At 44.6% G+C, this 15,203-nt stretch overlaps 1 protein-coding gene across 1 annotated transcript in view; it reads left to right on the forward strand.

Moving 5' to 3' along the window:
• PLAGL1 (pleiomorphic adenoma gene-like 1) overlaps positions 1-15,203 on the forward strand; it is a 48,966-nt gene that overhangs the window by 31,098 nt on the left and 2,665 nt on the right. The window contains exon 7 of the mRNA XM_012655564.1: positions 10,156-10,630. Within this exon, the coding sequence (XP_012511018.1) occupies positions 10,479-10,630 (152 nt within the window). The 5' untranslated portion in view covers positions 10,156-10,478. The remainder of the gene's footprint in view (positions 1-10,155; positions 10,631-15,203) is intronic.

Genomic DNA, 15,203 nt, shown 5'->3' on the forward strand with positions numbered 1-15,203 from the left:
GTGAGACTCTGTCCTCACACACTCCCTGAGATGGAGACAGGCTTTTATCCCCCTAGAGTGGTAAGCGTATTGGGACAATAATAGGCCCTGTCGCTAATTAGAGTTCTGGACCCTTCACGTCCCACACTTGAGTCCCAGGGAAAGAGATCACCGCGGTCAGCTATATAAGCAGACCCTAACAGGGTCTATAAAGGCGAGTGTTCAAGGACTTCTAAGGAGGGAGGAGGGGGATATATTTTCAGCTGTCACAAAGGAACAGTCCCCACCCCTGGCTTGAACAATTAGAAAATCTTTTCTTCATACAGAAAGCTCTTGTCTGGATTTTGGGGCTCACTCTCCTCCCCTCACCCCAACCAGGCTACTGAGAGTCTTCATTAATAAATAGCCATCTTAAAACAATGTCGATCCCATCTCATCTAGAGAACCAGTCTTGGGGTTAACACTTGCCTCTCTGGCTGTACATACTGATTTTGCTTACTTATAGATACTCTTCTGTTTCTTCCTGAATGTTTCTATTTGAAAACAAGGCCGGGCGCAGAGGCTCACGCCTGTAATCCCAACACTTTGGGAGGCTGAGGTGGGAGGGTTGCTTGAGGCCAGGAGTTCAAGACCATCCTGGGCAACACGGCAAGACCCCTTCTCTATAAAAAATTTAAAAATTAGTGAGGCATGGTGGGATGTGCCTGTAGTCCCAGCTACCCGGGAGGCTGAGGTGGGAGGGTTGCTTAAGCCCAGGAGTTTGAGGTTGCAGTGAGCTACGATTGTACCACTACACTCCAGCCTGGCCGACAGAGTGAGACCCTATCTCTAAAAATACAAATACAAATATGTTGCATACAGTGGGGAGAGGAGGCGTGTCAAAGATTCAAGAGTCTGAAGAGCTATTTCCTTCCCTGCTGTCTCCCTGATGGGTTCCATGCCAAATGACCTGCCAAGTAGAAGCACCTCTGGCCCTGTCAAGAAAATCCTGGCTGTGCCAGCCTCTTGCTTCCACTCTGCAGGTGAGGAAGGGCAGTGGTGAGTGGTGACAGACCCAGGAGAGAGATATGGCACTTCTGTGGTGATGGGTCCCAGCTTCCCTGGTCATCAGATTCGTCCTTTGCCCTTGGAAGTTTGGCTTCTCTCTGTCTTCCGTGGCTCTTTGAGGCTCTATTCGTGGACGGACGCCTTTCCCATTGCCTCTCGGGGCTGCTTCCCATTCCACGTGCCACAGTTTATTGTTACTTTCCACCTGCTTCCACCTCTTCTCTCCCAGACCCTCCCTAAATCAGAGTCGGGGGCTGGCCTTGCCTGTGTAGGTGAGATGATGTCCTCGGTCTGCTAAACAAATTATAGCAAAGAAAGACTCTCATCTGGAAAAAGCCCACTTTTTTCAAGTGGATTAGGCAACCAAAGGGTTTTTTTTTTTTTTTTTATTTCGTTTTGTTTGTTGGGGTCTTGTTTGTATTATTGCCATCCAGAAGTTATGTAGGAACATCTTATCAAGTTTTTCAATCCAGACTTAATTCTTGTTTTGCTTATTTTTATCACCATAAGCCTGTCACTACGCCCAAGAGGAACTGGGGGAATTCAGAAGCAGAAGACTTCTTTCGCCTTTGGAGCCTGAGAGTTGCATGCCCCCGCAAGCCCGCCGCCCCCGTGCTGCGGTGCAGAGTGGATGTCCTAAGGGAGGATCCTTCTAGCTTTCTAGCTGCAGCCTGCCCTAAAGAAAACAAACCCCTCCTTCCCCCCGGGGCTAACCCACTTCACCAAACCACTCTGGAGAGGAAGAACACTGGTGATCAAGGGGATCGTGTGAGCTCACTGACAGGATCTGAGGCCACCCATGGAGAGCTCAGAGTAATTTATAAAGTCACCTTTTAAGGCAGGTTCAGAATGGCATCTGATTCCCGGAAACCAAAGGGTGTTACTCCCTGTTCTTCAGTCTAGAAGAGCTCCTCAGGTCTCCCTGGTGGCCTGAATGCCCAACAAGCACCACTGAACTCAAAATGTCTAAAACTTAACTTTTTTTTTTTTTTTTGCTGATTTTTCATCTACGACTCATCCTTCCTTTCCCTCTCCGCCACCATTACCGCTTTCCTCTAACCTAAGTCCTAATCCAATTAGTCTGCTCGCAGACTGTCACTGGGAGCTTCCCTCTCCTTTTGTAGGCCGGTGTTGTCTCTTCTGAGGTCTGGCAGAAGCCTAAATGTCCTCACTGCCCCGTGCATGCTTGACACATCCCTGCTGAGTTACCATCCAAGAGCAGACTCTGAGGACGAGCCTGCTGCTTACAGTGGATTCCTACAGCCTGGCTCCTGTCATCAGTGCCTGCGTCGTCCTTTCTCCTTGATAGTTTGGCTTCTGTCTTCTGTGGCTCTTTGAGGCTCATGTGTGTGCCGGTGCCTTTCCCATGGTCCCTCCCCATTCCCATCGAGACAGTGTTTTAGTGGCATCTCTACTCGCCTCTACCTCTGCCCCTCTCTCCCAGCCCCCTCACTCCACCTGCACATAACCTCAGAGTTCATGGCTGGCCTTGACTAAGTAGGGCAGTCAGTCAATCTGCTAAAAAATTTACAACGAAGCCCACCTCCCGCTAGTAGAATACACCCTTCATGATTTGGTCTCTGCCTCTCTCTCCAGCCTGTTTTCCACTGTGCCCATATCTGCACCCAGAGTTAGTCCTACTGAACCACTTGTCTTCCAGATGCCCCATGCGGATTCATTCCCCTGGCCTGAAACAGATCCCCTCCCCCAGAACCTGGCCCACTTGTAGGTGCTGCGGAAACTTTGACTTCCCCACGAAACCCTTCTTGATCTCCCAAGCAAGAGATGATCATTCCTTAGACAATGACCACCTTGAGTTTTAATAATTATCTTCACTTTTGTTTATCTTTTTTCCATGCATAAGTCATTCCAGGGCAATTTAATTATATCTGTTAATCCCTAAGAAGGAACATCTTTGAATATATACATCCTGCCCATGACTCCCATCTTGTATGTTGCCTCTTTCCCTTTTGCTGGGCCTTGCTCAGATATCTCTGTGTTTTGGCTAATATGTATGGTATTTTAAATTATATTTCTGTTTGCTAGTATTTAGTAATGCAGCTGATTATGCATTTTGATTTTCATAGCCAAATGCCTCGCCAAAACTTTGTAGTCTTCTGTGTGTGGATTCTTTGGGGTTTTCTATGTAGACGTTCATCTGCAAATAATGAAAGATTTAGTCCATTCCAGTTTTAGTCTTTCATTTCTGTTTACTGCTCTATCATATGGTCCATGACTTCTAATACAATAATGAAATGTTTAACGGCAGCAGTGGTAATAGGTAACTTTGCCATACGATAAGGATAGTAAACTGTTTTGTTGACTTAAAAAATCATCCCCTCCTCTTTCCTGTTTCTTGGTCTAACTATACATAGTTTAACCATTTAATCTATGAATGAGTTTTACCGTTAATTAGTAAAATTAATTAGTATCTGGGTGATGTTAGCCAAGTTATAAAAGGTTGCCTCGTGCTGCTAATCAGTAGTGAGCCTTAGAGCTAGCTAACGTGAGAATAGCAAGTACCCTCCAAATAAGCGCTACTGTCAAACAAGAAGGGCCTACGAGTCATCAGAGGAGCTTGTTAAAACCGCAGGTTCTTGGATGCTCCCCCGGCAAGTCTGGCTCAGATGCCTGTCGCAGCCCCTGGGTCGTACCATTCCCACTGTCTCTTCTCTTGTTGTTCTCTTAAAAAGAAAAAAAATAATAATATCCTTCTCTTCTTTTAGGAATATCTGTCCCCTGCCCCAGGTTATTAATTATAATTATTTTTGAAGTTTTTTTCTTTCCATAGTATCTTCCCCCCTCCCCCAGCTGCTTTTTTGTATTAGTTTTATGTCAGTTCTTCCTCTTAGATACTTTCCTCTGATTTCTGGGGGATGTTTGGCTGCCTACTGATTCACGAGTAGTGCCACTGGAAAGCTGATGGGAGCTTTGTATACTTAGCTTGTCAGCCAGGGCTTCCTTGTAGGGTAACGTGGGGGAATCCTTGAGGACCCCCCATTTGTCCTTGCCAGCTCTTTTCTCTTGGGCTGGTCAGCTTCCCCAGAGAAGTCTCCTCCATCCTCTTACCCTGAGAGGGGACAGTCACCCTGTTTCAGTATAGTCCCCTGCTGTTACACCTCTCCGGACAGAGCACTTATAGGAGGGTGGCCGGGGGGAAGAGCAGTTGCCCCACTGCAGAGGCCGCATGGGTCAGAAGGGCTAAGTGCTTCACTAACAGGCTGCCCCAACTCTGTTTTTATGCCCACTTTCATCCTCACTTCCAGAGGTACCTACTGTACCAAATCTCTGAGACTTTTGGTGGGTTCTGCAGGGTCAGTCAGGATGATTCATTGCTTCCCATTACTGGCTTAGAATTCTGCTTGCTTAGGATAGTTCCGTCAGTCACTGTCTGTTTACCTGCTTTCCAGCTCCCAAAAGGTGTTGCAGTTTTCTCCTTTCCTGTTATCTTAGGCTGCATTTTTGAAAAATCCCACTAATACTATTTCAGCAGTTTCTGGAGAGACTGGCAATGTTTTTATTCAATCTGCCATCTTTAACTAGATATTACTCACACTCTCTGGAAACGGAGCACCCTGTCCTTTTTCAAATTTTATGGCTTGTGTACGGATTAGATGTTCTAAAGCTTGTGGTGTAATCAGCTGAGCTTTCTCAGTTTTCTCTCTGAATATCAGATTAATGATTCACTTTGGCTTTCTTGTTTATTTTAGGTCTCATTTCCAAGAAAATAAGAGCTTATTCCGTGGATTAGGAAAATTAAGTCTCAAGGTGACACTTTCAACGATTCTGTAGGTAGCAGACCTGATTGTTGAGCAGGCTGTGGGGTGGCAGAAGCCAGGGCGAAACCTTTTCAAACATGTTAAGGTGGACGTGTCTGCGAGACTATCGAGTCAGTGCCTCACTGTGTGGAAGAGAAACGCATTCCTCTGCCTAGGAGTGACAGAGAAAAAAGGGAGTTTGCCAGGTGGACAAGGGATCACAGGACATTCCAGGAAGGGGAAACAGAGAATTACGAGAGAAAGTAGCAGGTTAAGGAAACAGCAAGTGGACTGATCTTTGGCCAAGGTTGCCTTGGGCCCACTGTCAGGGAGAGGCCTGCAGACATCACAGGGTGACAGGTTCTCTGTGTTTAGCTGAGGAGTTCGTCCTAGGCAAGTGCCTTCTTCCCAGTGACATGTCAGCTCAGGTGTCAGTGGGTTTTAATGACAATATTTAGTACTTTATGGAGGACACATAGTTTTTCGTAAAAGAATTTTAAAGATGTTGAGAAATGAACTCCTCTGATTTTGAGGGCAGCCTGCCCTCTAGTCATGGGCCTGTCTTATATGACAGGGCCTGTTAAATTATCATCTAGACCCACATTTGAAATGTAATTTGTCCAAGTTGTTTACTGCTTGGATTTTAGAAAAACATTATTACAAAACTTTTTTTTCCTACTTTATCCTGATAACACACTGGCATAAGATATGTGGCCTGCGGATGAGGAAATATCAGTGACTCTGTGAAGAGTCATACTGAAATGACAGCGTCAAGGATTATCTCTCATTTCTTGCTCAGTCAAGGTTCTTTAACCTGTGTGAATCCGGGACCCCTTAGAAAATCTGAAGAGAGCTATGGTCCCTCTCACCAGGAGAAGCCCAATACACATGCTCCTCCCTAATTTTGCACAGAACTCCAGAGAATTCACAGGGGCCCTAAAGCCCTGCCATGGGCCCCACTATGGCCCTGCTGTAAGCGCAAGGTTGATAACCCAGCCACAGCCCTCCCATAGGGTCAGAGCCTCCCGGCTGTGATCGTCAACCACGTTAGTGCAGCACCGTGAGCACCTTTTCTTAAAGACCTAGAGTGAGACCCAACTCTTCTGAAATTGCCCTCACTTGGACACAATAGCTAGCAAATTTTGTAACATGTGCACATAATAAAAAGTAAGCAGTGACAACTACCTGGAGGTTCTGGGTGTCATCTTTCTCCTGCTGTCGTTTCTGAGTAGTTTAATTTGATGATAGATTCACTACCAATGTCCTTCGAAGAACTGACATTGGGAAAAGCCATCCATGTTGGAAGACCAAACGTGGAAATTCAATTTCCTCTCAGAAGTGGACCTTGCATTGTGTCACTGGGGACAATGGAAGCAGAAGCCCAACGTCATAGTTTATTTTGAGAATGTCGTAAAACAGTTATGGCTGTGTTATGCAGCATCGGGGAAGTCCTGGAACTACACTTGAGTTCTGACCTCCCGCCACCACCATCGTATACCCCCAGTCCCCAGTCTTTCCTGGCTGTTGCCATATATGTTCTTATTCCAGTCTGATCCTCTCTTGTCCCCAAAACAATCAGCATGAGCAGAATGAAGCGGATGGCACAAGCCTTCTTTGGCATACTGGCAGATCCGTATCACTCACTCAGTATTTTTAGAGTCAAGAGGACTGAAAATTATGTCCTGAGATGTTTTGGGATAAGACTTACCATCTTTCCAGGGTGACAGGTGTTGAAATAGTACCATGTTTAAGACACACACGCAATCTATATGGTAAGTTAAAGGCAGCCTGACTCTCACCAGGACCAGAACTTTGTCAGGTCTCCATTAGAGCTGCTGTGGTTTGCCGGGTAACAGAAAGTAATTGTAAGTCTGCTTTAAGGATGTGACCAGAAAGTGCATCAGGTTTCAACCAAAGATCGGAATCATCAGTATATAGCCGTGTCCATCAAGTGCATGGCGACGAGAGAGACTGTATATATCCACGCGGTTTTTTTTAAATAGCTAAGTTTTGACCCTCGGCCACAACTTTTACAGTCTGTTAGGAAAGAATTTTATTTTTATGGAAGTTTTATGATTCTGTCATGAAAGCAGTGCAAATATTTATATTCTAAGGTCCATATTTAAGTAACACAATTATGGTGATTGAAATATTATAACTGTTTGCTGAAGTTGAGTTCATCATTAAAGACTTCCTGAAGAAATTAAAGAATGTTCACTGTCGTATAATAATTCAGCTCAATATCTGAGGACCTATTTTTCACTTAGTGTTAGGCCTAGGTGTATTTAACACACAGATCTAAAAGTCCTGGAAGTAGACATTCATGAAATAAATAAGTATAAAGTGTTTGAGAGACTTAATATTATTTTTTGGTCTTTGAGGGAAAGTTTTGGGAACTTGGAGGAAATGTGCCTCACTCTTAAATAGAAACATGCTGTGCCTGAAACTCTCTGATTATCCCACCGTCTTGAAGGCCCAAGGGAAATGTAGGTATGGATGGTGTCCATGGGTGCTGGACTTTTGGATCTAGGGAGGAAGTGGCTGGAAAGTGGATCTAGAAAACTTCATCAGTGCCAAAGGGCACTTTTTTCTTAATTGAATAAGTCTTATTTTCTTCAATTAGTGTGTGTTGGTAAGCAATCAGTCAAGGTTTATATCTGCTGAGAAACCAAGAATACAGGCTTCCTACCTGCTGCCTCTTATGTCCTTTCTGCACGTGTGTTGTCTGCAGTATGAATAATTGATAAAGTGTATATATATATATATATAGAGAGAGAGAGAGAGAGAGAGAGAGAGGGAATGTGTATCTGCTCCCCATTCTGTCTATAGCTAAATGGTTAGAAACCATTAGCTGTACATCGAGACATGGTTCTATTTTACCCCAGTGTTCCATAATTTCCATACATTCCCATGGTGTTTTTTAGATTACAGTGTGCTTTCAGATCTATTTTGTTTCCGTTGATTGTCCTCACCAGCCTGTTTACATACATCAGGCGAACATCATGGACAGGGAAACTGAAGCTCAGGAGGTAGCTGACGTGGGTAAGCTAGAATTTGAACTGCGGAATCTTTCCACTGTATTCATAGAACCAGGGACTGGACCTATGTACATTCCTCCCACGCTGCAGGGAAAACACCTGAGGATGAATCAGCAGCACATTTGTGTCCAAGGAAAGCATAGCCTTGCCTTCATCTCTTTTGACAGAGAAACTAGGAGTCTGCCCGTGCCGTTCCACACAGCAGCCACTAGCTAGATGTGGCTATTTCAATGTAAATTAAAGTTAAATAAAATAAAAGCTTCGGTTTCTCAGGGGCACACGTACGTTCCAATGGTGTTCAGTAGCCATCATATATATAACATGATCCTCACAAAAAGTTCTGTTGAACATATTGGTCATCTCATAAAGCAAGAGTTGGAAAGAATAAGACCTGGAAAGAACACGGAACAATGGCAAGTGAATGAGTGCGTTTTATAGCTGGGCCCGTGTTATGGCCAGACTTAGGCTGGATGAGAAGTGAGGCAGGTCATGAGGCCTGGCAGCACAAACTCGGCAGGCAGGAGAGAATTCCTAGAAGGTATTATTTTGTTTGTGGCCAGGGTTGTTGGGGGTGCATCAAGGTAGGGCCTTAGGCATGAGCTGGAAATCTGGAAGGTAACGGGGGTGGGGGTAGCGGGGTTTGGGCAGAGCCAGGAGGTGCCCAGTTAAAGTCATACTTGGTTGCAGAGGAATGAGGTGGTGCTTGCTGCTAAGATCAGAACCAACAGAAAGAAGGTTTGGTGCCAGGGTGTGCTGGCTAAGGACAGCTGTGTGTCCCCTGCTTTGGATTCGTGCTGATCCTTCAGGCCAAAGCACTTAAGTCGGCTCTAAAGGCTCTAAGAGGGTGGGGTAGGATGGTGAGGGGTATTTGGCTGGTGCTGTGAACTCTGACCAGACACTGAAAACACCTGCGACAGGAGATGGGGCGCTCTACAAGTTTCCTGCAATTCTTGCCAGGTAGCAAAGGAATGTGTGTTTGTGTACATGTGCTGTTCACTGGTATATCTAAAGATGCTTGAACTATTATTACAGTAAAGTTTAATCTAGCTAGACTCCAACTTTCTGATCTGAAAGTAACTGAAAAGGTAACTAAAAATTAACTTTTAACGAAGAAGAGCAACTCTAAAGACTTGGCGATAAGTGAGTGAGTGCAGGGAACAGCTTTAAAGACTTGCCAGGACTGGGCAGTACCACGAGTGCCCTGCTTACTTGGCAAAGTTCAGAAAAGGCTGGCCTGCGTACAAAAGCGACTCAAGTGTATTTCATGTAACCATGTAGTACTCTAATTATTTTTAAGTATTGGCACTTGAAAGGTTAGCATCCGCCCAGGAGAATTACTCTCTCTATATTAGCACAGGGTTCTAGTGAGCCGGGGTTTTGCCTGTTGTTCATGATGCTGCCGCAGGCACTTAAGGTTCCTCAAATGCTGGTCCATTGATAGAAAAAGAACCACCTGGTTTTAGGTGACTCTGCTGGGTTGAAGGGTGATAATGATTTGGGTTTGAGACAAGTTGAGTTTGCCGAGGCCACGGGCTCACCCCCTGCAAGTGAGCTACCGACAGGTATTGGGATTGGCCCTCCGGGGCGGGGCTGGGGAATGAGAGCATGTCTCCATAAACAAAAGGGGAAGAGATTAGTAGAACAGTTCACTAGAGGCTGGTGCCTACAGACATGAATATGGCCAGAGCTTTTACCTGAGCCCTGGGTTTTGTTCCATGGGAATATTTTTCCTCTCACCACCTCGGTGCAACTAGACTAGCTTTACTCCCCTTTTGTTTGTATCAGTCCTTCTGCATAGTAATCTTACAAACAAATTCACTTAGATGTATACAAATTATTTCTTCTCATCCTCTGGAAGTTTAAACAGGTGTCATAAACAACTTATGTTATGCTAACAAAGAGTGGAGAGGAAAAGCCAGTGGTTTGAATAAGCAGGGCTGATTTTTGTTTATGTACCAGTGAAACACTCGAACATGCAGGAGTGTTTTTGCTTTTTTTGTTTTAATTGGTTCACTGAGCCTCACACTGACCTGAAATCATGTTTTGAAGTAGATAATTCTGAATCTGTGGAAAGAGCTGTCCTTATCACAAAGCAGGGTGCTTTGTCGGCTGGCGGAACCCTGCTGGACCCCTGACACTCAGGAGAAGCACCGATGGGTGGGATTATATGCAGAAGGAACTTGAAGCACATGGGTTGGGTGGAAAATTATGCTCTCTTAAATCTATTTAAAGGAACATGTTGATTCTAGGGAGTTGATTCTGAAGTGGTAGGGGAGGAAAAGCATTGTTCTCAAATGGCTAATGCAGGAAAACTGTTCCTCTTCTCTCCACAGACAATCTGGTGATCCCAGCCCCGCCCCAGCTCCAGTGACACAAAGTACCTTTCTGCCCGTGAATCTTGACGGTGCCTCAGACTTTCTCCCCTCAGCTTGAGACTGCATATAAACGGGGGTGTGGGAAAGCAGGAAGCAAAGCGAACGGTCACTGAGTGGTCCGTGTCTGGGTAGAACCAGGCCCACGACGCTGCCTCTGCCGTGGTCTGGAGCTCAGTTGCGGTGACTCTGCTGCTCTGCCCGGCCCCATCCTGCCACGCGTGCTTAGGTGGCATAGCATTTGATCAGTACATCTAAAAAGGAAAGTGTGAGAAGCAAAACCCATGGCCGCGTTCTCCTGTCAGATTTGTGGCAAGACGTTCCTCACCCTGGGGAAGCTCACTATCCACAATTATTCCCACTCCAAGGAGCGGCCGCACAAATGCGAGCAGCCTGACTGCGGCAAAGCCTTTGTTTCCAGATACAAACTGATGAGGTGAGAGCCTTTAGAAAAGGTATGCACTGTTACAAGTTCCTTGGCTTTTCCAGTCCTCAGACGACACTCTGCAAGGGGAAAGAGACGCAGGATATGGATGCATTTTAGCCTTTTAGGGACTCTTCAGAGCTCTATCTCCAGGGATCCTTGTGGTTTTATGTGACGGTTTTGCTGTGCGGTATCAGTTCATTCTGTCAACAAGTATTTCTTATGCACCTACACTGTACTGGGCCTGAAAACAGAAAAATGAAAAGGCCCATGGCTCAGGAGATAGTCAGGAAAACACAATTAAAATGTAACCTCAGTGCTTTGACAGAGCTATGCAAGTGGAGGAAGGTGTTCTTTACTGCTTGAGGAAACCTAGGAAGGCTTCTCAGAAAGGGACTCTCTCATCTTGTGACATAAAGAATGAAAAGGTGGTGGGCAGACGGGAGGTTCTGGGGAGGCCATGAGCCTTTCGTGTGCAGAGGGCAGTACCCCAGGAGCAGGCGAGGCTGGAAGCGCAGGAAGAAGGCAGCGGTGCACGACAGGCCTCACCCACAGCCTGAAAGGGCTCGGTTTGTTCTAGTGAGTCTAAGTAGTGAAGTCACAGGATTTGATTAGGATGTTAGAAAGGAGAACTCTGGTAGTAATCTGAAGAAGAGGCAGGTAGACTGATTTGAAACCTGGTGTAAGAGTCCAGGTCCTGAGAATGAAGATAGGCAGGAGACGTCTCCAAGTGTGAGCGTTTGGAGCAGTTTGTTAACTTGGGTTGAAAAGCCACCCTGATAAGTGGACTTCAGCTGGGTAGACAGATGCTCAGTATGTGCATTCTATCAGATTTTTTAAGGTACCCATGATACACCAAAGGATAAAAACCACTGTTTTAATAGATGAGTCTTTTTAAAAAATATACATTTAATCTAAGTTATTTCTTGAGTGCCTATTAGGTACTCACTTCCATGAGAGAAATGAATATCTGAGATGTAGTTTCTGCCTCCAGAAGATTTTGATAATGTCACAGGGAAGACTCGTATACATAAGCCGCACTGCGTGCAACACCCACAGAGCCACAGAGCGCAGGACTCCCACTAATGGGCACTTCTTTTGATACCTGCCGTTTGCGGCTAATCTTCATGAAATGAACTTTAAAGGTCTCGATTTTCAGAATGCTCACATATATCTGAGCATAATCATAATGAATGCATAGGAGAGTGTCAGAATTTAGCAAGTAAGACTTTCCATCTGAATGGCATTAACATAGACCCCATTATTAAATCTTGGAGTACCCTTGGAGGAGGGTACTTGAAAGAGTTGAAAAGATGATTTAAATTATGCTTCTGGTCCTTAAGAATGCCACTGATGTAGATAATGTAATATCAGTTGATTTTTAAAATAAGCCTGTAAATGCTAGGCATTTTAAAGTTCAAATGCCCTCTGTACATAGACCACTCTCTAGTTGTCATAAATAGAAGTATTGCGTGCCCGCTGTGTGCACCAATTTTGTTGCATGGCCTCCCTGTTTTGCATCGAGCATCTCCTGTGTACACAGAGTCGGCATCCTCACCCAGACGCTGAGAGCAGTGGGCTGCGGTGAGGGTATTCTAACTGTGGATGCAGACGGAAACACATACAGGAGATACATGTTTAGAAAAGACAGTGGAACTAACAGAATGGAATGAGTAGAGTTAGTTGGGATCACAGTTGACCCTTGAACGACATGAGTTTGAAATGCATTCACTTATATGTGAATTTTTTCCAACAAGATGCAGATGGATGATACGGTATTATTGGGGTGTAAAACCTGAAATCTGCATCTATGTAGGGCCGACTGCAGGACCTGAGTATGCACCGATGAGGGTATGGGGGTCCTGGAACCGATCCCCCTCGTGTACCAAGGGACGACTGTACTGGGGTAAACTGCACTGAGGATGTCTTAAGCGGTATTTTGGAGGTGGTAGTTCTGAGCAAGGGAAATGACTTGTTCAGTACGAAGTGAGGCAAAAAGGGAAGCGTGGTGCACTTTGTGCAAGAACCGCCTTCCCTGCCACAGCCCCTGACGTTTCTTGCCTCTCTGGCCTGAGGCAGTGATCTAATAAAGGAATCCAAGAGTGAGAGCTGGCGGGATGCTTCAGGCTTTAAAAAAAAGACGATCGTGCAGCATTCAGTCCCGTTTCCCATCAACTGCGACATAAGCTGCATTTTATAAGCAGAGGTTGAAGGAGAAAATAATCAGAAAAGAGAATGTGGGCCCCAGCACAGCAAATAATGAAACCAGTTAGGTGGAAATAGCAAAGTGCAAGAAGAGATGATTTGGCAGGGCAGACTGAAGTCCACGGTTGGAAGTCTCACGTGAACAGTCACCCCTGAAGAATTCTAATAAGATCATTGACATGATCCAGATGACACCCAAACAGTGGTATTTGGCACTGACTTGAGGACATACTGAAACTAGTGGTTTATGGGTTGTGAGGTAAGAAGGGAAGTTGAGGGAAGGAAACAAGTTGTTGAAGTTATTTCAGCTATAAGATGATAATGTTTCTAGATTGGGACTGTTGCCTATGTAAGTAAGGGATAAATTAAAAGGGGAAGAATTGGATGCCAGGCAAGGGAAAGACTCAACTTCAGAGGGGTGGGAGCTGGTGAAATGTGAGAGGTGTAGTCTTGCTCAAGTACTAGTTGTGTCGACCTGCGCCCCACTCATAGATAGTACAGGTGTGGGTCAGGAAAAAGCAGGTAGGGAGTACCAGGTCCAGAGTTGTTAACCTGGTATTGAGCCACCCACGGATGATAAATGAAATCAAATCCAATTAAAATCCTCCACAAAGAAAGGGAAGAGAAGCAAGAATAGAAGACCCAGGACAGCGCTCTGGGGTTCTGTTCACTAGTAGTGGGCCAAACAGAAAATGGTTCAAATACCAAGTTTGTAAGCTAGCTCCCCTTCATATTTATTCCTGTGAGATATATCTGGACATCTTTGTAGAACAACATGGCTGTTTGCCCTCTAACATGCTCTAAAAACCCTTTCTGCAGCCTGTGAATTTGGAGACACCAGCATAATTCAGATGTCTGCAGTTCCTGTTGCATTGGTCCTCGTCCAGGTCTTTCAGCACTGCCATGTTACAGGCGTGCTGGGCTGTCGTGTCCTGGAAGGGAAGGGATGCCAGTAGGCTATTTTTTTTTTTGAAGGGAGAGAGGAAGGAGGTATGAGATTTTACTTAAAAAAAAAAAAAATGACAGATTCAGACAAGCTTTATATTTTTTTTTAAATGGGCTTCTATTCTAGCCTTTTAGTGGGGACCACCACTGTCTTCTAAACAGCTGCTATTACAGACCTCTTACCAATTCTACCTCTAGAAGAGGATCAGAATGGACAGTGTAGGGTAGGGGGCTGGATGAAAGGTATAATTAAGTGCACTTTTGACAAACAGTCTTAAAGAGATCCTCTCTTTTTATTAGAATGAGTTGTTAGAAATTCTCTTGTATCTAATGTCAAAACTCACAGGGTACAATTGCATTTAAATTGTCGGTAGGACAAGCTTTAGTTTCCAGTAACAAAACACCTCAAGGAGGTAACTGTCATAAGGGGTATGAAGCAATCTATGTTGTACCTGCAAGCTGTAATGAAGGATTCTATTTATAAAAAAAATACTAACATATGGTGCTTGGTGGTTTAGTTACTAAAATGAGCCTTTTTAAAGCTGATAAACTCAGGGTTTCCTTACATCATTGAGTTTTTAAAAACCAATGTAGAGTTTAGATTTTAGGAATTCAATTGAACTATGACAGAGATGAAGGAATTGTGATGGCTTTCCAAAAACTAATTCGTGCTTTACAAACAGGAGTAGAAAACAGGTGTTTTGGAATTCCAGATTGACTAGGATTGACTTGTCCGTGAAGCCATGGTTGAAGACAGACTTATAACTGCTGTTAGGAGTAGCAGCTTAGTCTTTCTAGAAAAAGTCCTTTTGAATTTGCCAGTGAAATTACCGGTGACCTTCAGGAAGTGGGTTGATATCGAAGAGGGAAGGTGAAGAAATGGCAGCAGGGGCTACACACATCTGAGACGATGGCTGACAGGGATGTATGAGACGGAGGAAAGCAGGGCTTGGTGTGAAGCTCTTGCGGGAGGCACGAGGCGGAGTGCAGAGTGGGGTGGTGGGCTGGCATCAGACACCTTCTCTAAGGTTACGGATAGACTTTTTAAGAGGCTCCTAAGAGTCGTGTGTCTGTGGCCCGAACTTTTTGTCCCAATCAACAGAGACCATGCAGGAATTATGTTAGGAACAATAACCTAAAATGGGGGGTGGGGGGGTGTTATAGGGTTCTGTGGAAAAGGCAAATTGGGTCATTTTTGGAAATTTAGGAATTTCCAAAGAGTATAAAAGACCCATTTAAATTGTTCCTGAAAGATATGTTTCATGATCACGTATTTTTAAATTTGTGTACTTGTATTTGCTTAAAAAACAAGCACTCTTAAAGTCATACTGCAATTTTCACACCTATATAAGAATATTCTTTGAGAACATATTTTCTTAATGTATACAGATTTCTAATTATAAACTTTTAGGTATTTGGAAAACATAGAAAAGTA

Source organism: Propithecus coquereli, unplaced genomic scaffold, assembly GCF_000956105.1.
Source record: "Propithecus coquereli isolate 6110/MARCELLA unplaced genomic scaffold, Pcoq_1.0 Scaffold48, whole genome shotgun sequence".
NCBI classification, from domain to species: domain Eukaryota; kingdom Metazoa; phylum Chordata; class Mammalia; order Primates; family Indriidae; genus Propithecus; species Propithecus coquereli.